Source organism: Mustelus asterias, chromosome 5 (assembly GCF_964213995.1).
Source record: "Mustelus asterias chromosome 5, sMusAst1.hap1.1, whole genome shotgun sequence".
NCBI lineage: Eukaryota > Metazoa > Chordata > Chondrichthyes > Carcharhiniformes > Triakidae > Mustelus > Mustelus asterias.
Window position 1 is genome coordinate 122,329,118 of NC_135805.1, and position 11,293 is coordinate 122,340,410.

At 41.8% G+C, this 11,293-nt stretch overlaps 1 protein-coding gene across 1 annotated transcript in view; it reads left to right on the forward strand.

Moving 5' to 3' along the window:
* lrrc1 (leucine rich repeat containing 1) overlaps nucleotides 1–9,869 on the forward strand; it is a 250,060-nt gene extending 240,191 nt beyond the window's left edge. Inside the window, exons 19-21 of the mRNA XM_078213275.1 lie at nucleotides 3,761–4,042; nucleotides 5,634–5,726; nucleotides 8,762–9,869. Of these exons, the coding sequence (XP_078069401.1) occupies nucleotides 3,761–4,042; nucleotides 5,634–5,726; nucleotides 8,762–8,914 (528 nt within the window). The 3' untranslated portion in view covers nucleotides 8,915–9,869. The remainder of the gene's footprint in view (nucleotides 1–3,760; nucleotides 4,043–5,633; nucleotides 5,727–8,761) is intronic.
* The last annotated feature ends 1,424 nt before the right edge of the window (nucleotides 9,870–11,293 follow it).

Consider the following 11,293-nt stretch of genomic DNA (forward strand, 5'->3'; position numbering starts at 1 on the left):
CAGCTAAAAAGCTGAGTTACTATCTATCTCCTAATGCAAATGTAAAACCCAACTTTTTTACCTATAAATCCACTTATTCACAGATTCTCCTTACAAATGCATACATCTAGAAACTTTTACCCCTTTTATCGCTGTTCCTGAGTTCCGTTTGCCTTGCAATCTACACTGCTTTTACCAGTGTCAAATTCTCGCTTGCCTGTAAGAGATCTGCCAATGCGTTATTTAGAATCCCAACTATAATTCTGTCATGAATGAGCTCGTGTTTAAGATTCCATAATTGTAGTTCTCTGATAACCTATAGAAGACCTTTGATGAATGCTTGGATTTTGCTTCCTCGTATTAAATTTAACTCACTCTCGTATTAAATTCTATCAGACTCTGAAATAAGAGTTGAAAGCTTGTAGGAAATTTTCATAATAAGTTGAAGCCTCATCAACCCCGTATCCTATTAGTAATTTGTCACTGATAAATCCTTCTGTGAAAAGTAGTGCACTGGCCTGGTTGTCTTGATCCTGTATAATCCTGAAGTAGTTCTGTACCTTTTGAACCTTTTTCTCCAGTTGGCCCATTATGGGTCCATTGCAAGTCTTCTGCACACTGAAATGGTTCTGAGAGTGGCAGTGTGGCTTCCATGCCTCAGCTAAGCCCTAGAATTTCTGTCTGTTGTTTTGCTCATTGCTGTCCGGTCTCCAGGTCTATGTCCCAGCTTGTACTTGTTGCTCCCGTGATGTTCCAGTGACATCTTGGTGAGCCATCCTTCAAGGGCCCCCCTTCTTGCTACCCTCTATTTTTTTGAGGTCTGTTGGATCTTAGACTCGCTGCCACCATGTTTTGTCATGTGGTCAGGGTCTAGACCTAGGTTTTGGGGATTGCCTATTCACACAAAATGTTGTTGCTCATGTTTATAGTTTGTCAAAACAATTACTCTTTATTTACAGCAACTATTTACACACGTGGACCTCTACACTAAGTTGAAGCTTCTCCTCCTTCCAGATCTCACTCCCTTTCAGCCATGTGATCTGACATCACTATTACATCAGCATTGTGTATGCTTCTGATAACCCTTTACTCTACATTCGTCTACTTTTTAAATCACCCTCTCAACCTGCTCTGCCACTGTCCAAAGATTTATGCACCTATACCCATAGTCCTTTTGCTACTGCACCCTCCTTTAGAATTGTACCCATTCTTTTATACTGGATGGGATTCTACAGTCTCATCCATCGTATGACCCGTTGCAAGCAAGGATGGAAAATTTGGCATTCCAGCCAAAACTCCATTTATTTTCAGAGGCACTGGGAAATCCCAGCTGCGAATGAGATTGGAAGATCTCGGCCATTGTCTCACCCCATTTTTGCTACAAACTAAATCCCTTCACACTCCTTTACATTAAATTACATCTGCCACTTGTCTGCCTCTTTCCCCAACCTGTCTATGTCCCTTTACTTTTAACACAGAAGTGGGGACCTAGGAATAAGGAGGGGAGTCAGGTAAAGGAATTCTGAAATAAGACATGAAGTGAATGGCACCAATGGGTTCAAGAGACAACTAGACTTGTTATTGGAGGATCAGGATATGTGAGGAGGGGTTGAATGGGACTCGATTTAAAGTGGACAAGTGCCATATCCATGTGCATCACTCCACTTGCCCTGTGCCTCATCTCTCTGCTCATACTCAGAATGAATTGGAAGTTTTCAACTCCTTCCTGGCAGGGCATGTTAGGATGTGGAGATGCTGGCGTTAGCACATGTGTGGTAGGTGCTTCCCCATTGTTCAGAGTGACTGGTATGGGTAGGTTAGTTTCAAGTGAAAACAAATGGCAAAATCATAACTTGCTTTGGCCTTGATGGTTCCTACTGCCAAGTGTTCAGCGTTTATTTGCTGTTTGTTTTATTGAATTAAACAAAGCATAAAGAATGCATTTCAGCCCTCGGGCAATTTCTCTCACAAGTCTTGAAATGTGCTCCCTCAAATCTTGCCTGACCCAGTTAAATGATATTTCAAGTAGTTAATACATCTACAATATAATACTCAAAGGGCACTTTAAGGAAAACCAAGCGTTTGTTATAAGAGTTTCCTCTTTTGGCAATGAAGTTGAATTATATGGTGTCACTGCTATTCCAAAACTACAAATCATTCCCAAATTAATATCTGCAGCAAACTTTGACTACTGTTAGTGCTTGTGGCCCAGAACAAAATTTGACACATAGCTGTTACCACACACATATGGAATGTGCCATTTATTCCAGCCAGTTTGTGAGACAACACCCAAGTGAAAATGCTGCCGGCAGTTTAATAAACCAAAAAAAATCCTCAAAGCTGCTGTCTGCTGACTCTCCTCACCAGCGGACTATAACCTGTAGCCATGGCAATATCCTTGCAGTAACTGCCACAAAGCATTGTGGAATGTTAATTGTGCAAATAAAAACTTTTGTTGTTGCTACATGGCTGATTAACAGAAAAGAAAGTACTTGCATAATCCACATAGAATTTAAAATAGCAACTGCTGAATAAAATTGAACTGAAGAAACCTGCAAAGGGATCACATTATAATGACCAGCATGTATACACGAACCTTTGCTGCCTCCACTTATGTGTTTAATCATCAACTTGTAATGTCACACCATTGATCCCTATCCTGAGTTATTATGCCACACTATTGCAAATTGTTGCCCTTTTACAATTTCCCCAGACACATCACACACCAATATTTTTAGCTGGAATGGTGCAGGTATGAAGCTGTATGTTTTTCAACCAATCAGAAAACCTGTCTAACTCAGTTGAGGCATTTGTAAATTCTACAAGTCTCTTTTGTTAAATCTCTAGGTATTGAGGGATCTCCTCCATAACTACTCCACAACTCGGCATCAGGGAACACAGATCTTTTATTCAGTCCACGCGCTCCGCACTCCACATATTGACTGCCCACTCAGAGTGGACCCCAACAGCTCACCCCACACACTCCAGGTCACCTGTCCCTTAAAGGGGCCATATGCCCCAACATACATAACAGCCTTCACCATTGAAATAAGTGTGAGCGAGGCTGCAGCAAATAAATACTGCAGCAAACAAAGGGTTGCCTTTATTTGCTGCAGTAACCAGGCAGGTGGCAGTTGTTGTTGTTGCTTCCCGATTACCACAGTAAGGCTTAAAGGTCTGATCCATTTTTGATCAGGTCTCATTATGCATGTGACCGAAGAGCTGTGAATGCTGAATGTTGCTTCAAGGCAGCTTGCTGATCACAGAAGCTGGGGAATCACCCAGTTATGTTTGCTACCTTACACATCTGGATGATTGGGTGCGAGAGCTCTAAAGGAAGCTGTTCAGACATGAGCCAAAAGAACACTCCTCCTTCTGATGGCACAAAATGAAGGAAAAGGAAACAAAAAGGGCCATTTGTGGGGTTATGCAGTGGCCCTCTTAAAGACACTGGTGAGACAGCAACACACAATAGGTCAATAAGTGGAGCATGTACACGTGACACCACTTGGTACACAAAGATCACACTGGGGTTGATTTAAACAAGAGTCCCACAGGATTGCTGGTTGGCTTTCTCAAGGTCCACCCAATGCCATTTCAGCAAGATCTGATCCTTGTCAATTTTTGTGCAGTTGCTTCTTGGTGCCTGCCAGGAAGATGTAGAGAGTAGACAAACATTGGCTCAATTGTATTTAATAAAATGTGATATTCACCAATCTCTAGTTACAGGGTCTTCCAAAATGAATAAAGATAAATGACAACACAATCTCTGGTTTTGTAGGTCAATGGAATAAGCCTCCAAAACACTACGCATCATGAAGCAGTGAATACCCTGAGGAATTCAGGGACTGTAATTAAGATACTAATTTTGAGGGACAGGGTGTCAACAGTTGACGACACAGTTGCCTCCAACGCAAACTGTGCTGAAGCAGACACCATTCAACCTCATCAGATTGAGTGGCCGTACTTTATAACTCAGCCAGCTGTCAGCTCCGAGCAACCAGAATCAGGGAATGTCTTTCTTGAAGGAAAGATGACAACTAATTGCAACGGAAATAGCACGGTAAGTAAAACTCGTGCATCTGATTGAAGGGAACTAAATCTGGTACCCTTCTCTTCATCTCCTAAAGACTTTTTAAGTACAGCCAAATGGCATTCCTTACAATCTGCACATAAAATGGTAATATCTTCACAGGATAGATAAACGCAAAACACTGTGGATGCTGGAAATCTGAAATAATAACAGAAAATGCTGGGTGAACTCCACCTGGCCTGACATCATCAATGGAGAGAGAAAGAGAATTAACATTTAAAGTTATAGAGATATACAGGGAAGCAGACCCTTTGGCCCAACTCGTCCATGCCAACCAGATTTTCTAAACTGAACTAGTCCCATTTGCCTGCGTTTGGCCCACAACCCTCTAAACCTTTCCCATGTACCTGCCTCTACCACTTCCTGTGGCAACTCATTCCATGTAAGCACCACCTTTTTTCCACCTTCTGTGTGAAAAGGTTGCCCCTCAGGTCTCTCTTAAATCTTTCCCCTCTCACCTTAAACCCAAGCCCTGTAGTTTTGGACATCCTAGGCTATAAGGCTTATCTATGCCCTTTATGATTTTATAAGCCTCTATAAGGTCTCTCCCTCATCCTTCTATGCTCCAGGGGAAAAAGTCCCTTTGCACACTCTCCTCGTGTCTGCGTGAGTTTCCTCTAGATGCTCCAGTTTCCTCCCACAGTCCAGAGATGTGTGGGTTAGGTAAATTGGCCATGCAAATTGCTCCTTAGTGTCAGGGTAAATGCACGGGGTTATGGGAATCGGGCCTGGACGGGCCGAATGGCCTCTTTCTGCACTGTAGGTTTCTAAGTCCCAGCATATCCCGCCTCTCCTTATAATTCAAAAACCTTCCCATCCTGGTAACATCCTTGTAAATCTTTTTTGTGCAAAGGGTGTCCTTTCCAGTTAAATCCATACTGTTCTGAAGAAGAGTCACATTGGACTCTAAATGTCAACTCTGTTTCTTTCTTCACAGATGCGGCCAGGCCCGCTGAGTTTATTCAGCACCTTTTGCTTTTATTGTCTTCACAAGTGTGGATTTTAGGCAGGTATTCGAATACAATTGAGAAATTGTCCTTTTCACTTCTTAGCTTGAAGGTATTGAAGACATTTTTATGGCGTACTGCCTTCCACACTGAAATCAGAATTCAGGGATTGAATTTGTGTCTTCCTGAATGGTTTTGGCTCACAATCAGAATATTCTCATTCATTGGGAGAACCAGAGTTAGTGACCATAGGAAAGAAGAGCTCAGCAATGTTTAATAAATGGGCACAGTTTTAGAAATCTTTGGTTGTTAGACTGACTATTGTTGCTTTCTATGAGCACGGCTATTGGAGTTAAAATGTTCTCCTTTCTGTTCTTTCCTTGCTGGTTCCACAAGGTGGTGCTGCAGACAGCCCAGTCACTCTGGGGTCTGTCTTCATCCTCTTGTTCCTCCTCAATGTATGGACAAAAAAGACTGAAAAACAGCTCCAGAATTGTAGCAGTGTGTGGAATAGTGCACAATTTGTTATTACAAATTCTGATGAGTGTGTGTGTATCTATGTATATAATATATAAACAACACAATGGCCTTTTTCTCCTCTAATTTTATGTTAGGAATCTGTGACTTCGAAGAACCACACTGTTAAGTCTGCAAGTGAAACACTGCAAAAAAGTACCTCATTCCGTATTGTGAATCATGCAATGCCAGTGAGTAACAGCCTTTTCCTAAAATTTTGGGACGTTTTATCTTGGAGATTTAGAAGTGGTATAGAAATATCACCGCCATAATGTTAAATTTTGTTCTGACTATGTGCTTGTAGAAGGCCAGTAATTTTTCCCTAAAATTTATTTGCTTGGATCTTAAAATATTTAAGTATACATTGCACAATATGGTAATGAAAAGGTCTTGATAGGTCATGCGTCGAAAATAGTCCAAGGTATACTATTCCCCATATCAATTTGTACTTTTCAATCGATTGTTAAATGATCATCATGGTCACATATGTTCAAGAACAGAGAGAGAACAGAGAACAATACAGCACAGGAACAGGCCCTTCGGCCCTCCAAGCCCGCACCGCTCCCTGGTCCAAACTAGACCATTCTTTTGTATCCCTCCATTCCCACTCCGTTCATGTGGCTATCTAGATAAGTCTTAAACGTTCCCAGCGTGTCTGCCTCCACCACCTTGCCCGGCAGCGCATTCCAGGCCCCCACCACCCTCTGTGTAAAATACGTCCTTCTGATATCCGTGTTAAACCTCCCCCCCGCCCCTCACCTTGAACCTATGACCCCTCATGAACGTCACCACCGACCTGGGAAAAAGCTTCCCACCGTTCACCCTATCTATGCCTTTCATAATTTTATACACCTCTATTAGGTCTCCCCTCATCCTCTGTCTTTCCAGTGAGAACAACCCCAATTTACCCAATCTCTCCTCATAACTAAGCCCTTCCATACCAGGCAACATCCTGGTAAACCTCCTCTGTACTCTCTCTAAAGCCTCCACGTCCTTCTGGTAGTGTGGTGACCAGAACTGGACGCAGTATTCCAAATGCGGCCGAACCAACGTTCTATACATCTGCAACATCAGACCCCAACTTTTATACTCTATGCTCCGTCCTATAAAGGCAAGCATGCCATATGCCTTCCTCACCACCTTCTCCACCTGTGACGTCACCTTCAAGGATCTGTGGACTTGCACACCCAGGTCCCTCTGCGTATCTACACCCTTTATGGTTCTGCCATTTATCGTATAGCTCCCCCCACATTAGCTCTACCAAAATGTATCACTTCGCATTTATCTGGATTGAAATCCATCTGCCATTTCTTTGCCCAAATTTCCAGTCTATCTATATCCATCTGTAGCCTCTGACAATGTTCCTCACTATCTGCAAGTCCAGCCAATTTTGTGTCGTCCGCAAACTTACTGATCACCCCAGTTACAACTTCCAGATCGTTTATATAAATCACAAACAGCAGAGGTCCCAATACAGAGCCCTGCGGAACACCACTAGTCACAGGTCTCCAGCCGGAAAAAGACCCACTACCATCCTCTGTCTTCTGTGACCAAGCCAGTTCTCCACCCATCTAGCCACCTCCCCCTTTATCCCATGAAATCCAACCTTTTGCACCAACTTACCATGAGGTACTTTGTCAAACGCTTTACTAAAGTCCATATAGACGACATCCACGGCCTTTCCCTCGTCAACCATTCTAGTCACTTCTTCAAAAAACTCCACCAGGTTAGTGAGGCATGACCTCCCTCTCACAAAACCATGCCAAAGGTTTGATAAGTTCCAGCAGTCCTCATGTGTGAATTTAAGCTGTCATTTGGTCATCATGGGACACTGTAGCTGGAATCCAATCATGTCCTTAAATGGAGTGCAAGGAGTTGCATTTTCCAGGAACCACATCTGTCTCCATTACCAGAGCTCAGGATTGGTGAGACTATAACTGCAGTTATCCCACTGACATCCCAGCTAAGGGAAGCTACTTCAGCAGAGACTGTGGTTTGGACCTGAGATCTCCTTGATGCCCATCAAAGCCACAGCAGGAATCTCTGAGCTGCTGGGTACATTATTCTCTGGATGTTTCTGGTGACTGAGCAGTCTGGCAACACAGCACATAAAGTCCACTCGATAGACATTCCATTTAAATTCAGTGATTTAAACCAGATGGGAAAAATTTACCTGTTCGAGGGAAAAAAACTATTTTTTCAATCCCGCCAGCAACACCATCAGGAAATGAAAAATCAGTTTTCAATATTTGATGTGAAAACTATAGCAGAGAAAGATTATTGCTGAAGAGAGGTTAAAGATGGAGAAAGCAAGAATCATATTCGCAATTTATGACCAATGGTGTATTTTTTGCCTATTTTGCTCTTCATAAGGAAGCTTTTCCCATACGAGGTGAAATTATAAACCTGTTCCTTATAAATAGCTTTATGGTTTTGTTGCATGGATTCCTCCATTTGCCAGTCTGGATTTAAAAAAACTCTGTTGTAAACAACAATTTACTGATGTTTTGTGTAGTTCCCAGGCAAGGTAGGCCAACACTTTTGGAAGTCAAATGCATTTTTCTCTCAGCCTCAAGGTTTAGAGGTTTAACTCACTGGCAGCTCTGCCTCTCCTGATGCACTTTTATCAGCCCTTTTCCATAAAAGGCTGAGATGCTCTTTTGGAGACTGGATGGGCCAGATAGCCTCTTTCTGCACTGTAGGAATTCTACGGCTATTATGGAGGATTCTACACAGTTTCGTGAGTTTAATGTATTGGAGACCAAAATCATTTTTTCCCTTTTAGCTCAAGTGAGAGGGGGAGGTGGGGTGAAGGTTGAATCAATCTCGGCCATTATTCCATTTTCAAGTAACTTTTCCCACAAACTTTCATCCCTATTGTGTGGGTTTTTGTTTCCAAGGTCAGATTCCCTCACCTCGGTCAGTGTTAAATCCCTCAGCAGGGTCGATTAAGAATGCCTACAACAAGTTATTGGTGCATAGATTTTAAAGCAATGCAGCAGATATTCGAAGTGGATTCCAATTCAAAAATATTTCTTCACCTGCTTCTATTTATGCACAATTATTTCAGTATTTTTGATATTATTTATGTTTTTGTGTTAAGTACGTTGTTAATTTTATGTTTCTTTTCCTTTCTTCTTTTGTGAATTTCATTTTTTTCCTTAATGCTTGTACCTAATTTTCTTGCTTCATCACTTCCTACCTGATCCTAACTTTTATCCTTAAGATGCCGAGGATTATCCTTACTTGCCCTTCATCTTCAGACGAGGAACTGGAGCAGTTAACATTAGAGCAGGATGACTATTGCCTGGAACAATTTGAACACTCAGGCAGCAGTGATTATTCAGATTATTTAAATAGTGCATTTTGCCGCCAATAAAATGACACCCCTTGCCCAGTAAGAATAAGCATTTCCCACCAAGATTCACCATTTTTCAAGTAGACAAAATGGCCTGCCTTATTCTATGAGTCATTAGTTAAAGGAGACCCTTCACAGAAGGTGAGTTTCACACCTGTGACAGTATAAAGGGCGGTGACATTTTTGCACTGCAATGATGGTTTTCGTTCTCTGCAAATTCGGTCTGTGCGTCTTGTATTCAAGCAACAAAAATGGAAGCTGACAAGTTAAAGCATGCAACTGACTGTTGAAATATGTTGAAGTGCGATGTGAACATTTCTACACTGAACGCGTGCCACTGAAGTGTCCACTTTCCTTTCAAGACAGTAACCCACTTGGATCTGTGGCTGGGAAGATCCCTGATCTGTACTTGTTTGCAAATCTCAGGGCAGCGCTGGGATGAATGAGTCAGTCTTAGCCACTTGTTTATGATGGAGGCTTTGCCTGAGTTCTTCTGGTTGATGGTTGTCTGCCATGACTTTTTCTGGAAACCGTTGCTATGTGTCCATCAGGTGTGGACAGGATTGGTCTGTTGCCATTCCTCCATTCTTTCCTACCCCCACCCTACTATCAAACCTCCTGCCGACACTGGCTAAACTCATACCTGAAGAATGGCTACTATTAAGATGGGGGAGAAATTTGAAGGGGTAAAAAAAATCCAATCATGTGAAAAACTTAGAAGAAGAAACGTCAATAAATCACATATGAGCAAAATATGAATACAGTGAGAATTGTACATTATCCTTCATTTCTTTCATTCTGGGATATTTTTACCCTTCTAATATTTCATCAAAATTGAATGTTTTTTTTCTTTCAATAAAATATAAGTACCTAAAACAATGAATCTGTCTTCTGCATTGTCATTTGGGAATGTTTTTTTCCCAGTTAGTTTATGATAAATCTTCCTGCCATCTGTAGAATAAGTTCCTTCCCAACAGAGCTAATTTGTGCATAGAGTTCACGACAACAGTGGGTGCAGCATGGCTCATGACTTTAGGATTAAGAAGTGACTCCCCAACATCAGGTAAACAGGCATGCGTCGCAAAATTAGGATCAGAGAAATTAATGATGTGAGATCATAAACTATCACTCCACCAGCTAAATTGAGCTGAATAGAGTCAGTGTACTTGCGCCACAACTCCTGATTAAGTTGATGCATTTAGGAGAAAACTGGATTCACTCCTGTTTCATTAGGGTATGGGACAGGGCCGAGATGGAAATTTAGTCAGCTCAGATCCTGAAACAGGAGCTGGAGGAAAAAGCAGAGTGGATGGATTGAATTAGCCTTTCTCATTCCTCTGCTCCTGCGTTATGGTTTAAATCCAGCTCGTAACCAACCATGTGTACACAAACAGATGTTGGCAGCACTAAATAGCTCGCCAGATTTTTCTTTTATGAGTTCAGAGAATCGTTTCTCATCACATGAAGAGAGCCATGAAATATCAGAGTAATAGTAAAGCAATTGATGTCCTTCCCTGATGGTGCCGTACAGGCTCGATGTGGCACTCTGTTGTACTGAACAGAAAACCCCATGGTTCATTGTCCAGTCAGTGTTGATGCAGCTTCTTTCAGTGGGGGTAGTTGGTCGCTGTGCCAGTGGTGATGGGGTGGGGGGATGAACCACCCGCTGGTTCCTGATGAAATGTGCTTGTGTGCGTGTGGACTTTGGGTGAGGACAGAATTGGGTTCAGTTATGACACTGCACAGTCAGATAGCATGTGACCTTTGCTGTAGGTGATGAAGGCAGTTCGACATCGGCGGTACTCAATTTGGACTGCAGAATAATTCACTTTTTAAAAAATGAAAGTATAAGAACAAATGTTAACAGAAAATCTGCTGACTTGATTCTGACTTTTAAACTGATGTTCACAAAATGAATAGTTTTATTATCTGTTGTAAAGTCCAATTGTCTAATTAATACGTATGTGTCTTTTTCCTGGGTTTGGGCAATTATAGTGAGAATGGCCTCCTATCCTCCCTTTCTGTCACTCTGAGACTTCACCCTTTTCATGTATCAGCTAAAATGTTCTCAATAAAATATAAACATCAAAAACAACTGTGCTGCCATTTTGCTAACTAATATGTAAATAGATTTCCTCTTCCCCTGTGTTTTTTCTTGTTAGTACTCTCTTCTTGCAGAGGTGGTGTGTTTGGGTTGAGGGGCACATGGGGTTGCTGAGGGTGTTTTGCAATCCAGAACAATGAAGTGAGTCACTAACATATGGGATAGAAGTACAATTTGCAAAATCAGGGCTGAAGAATCAAGAAATTAGGGTATAATTTAAAGATGCCACCAGCTACATTCACCTTGGAGACTTCATCTCAAATTTAGATTTGTTGATTTATGCAATAAGTAGTAAT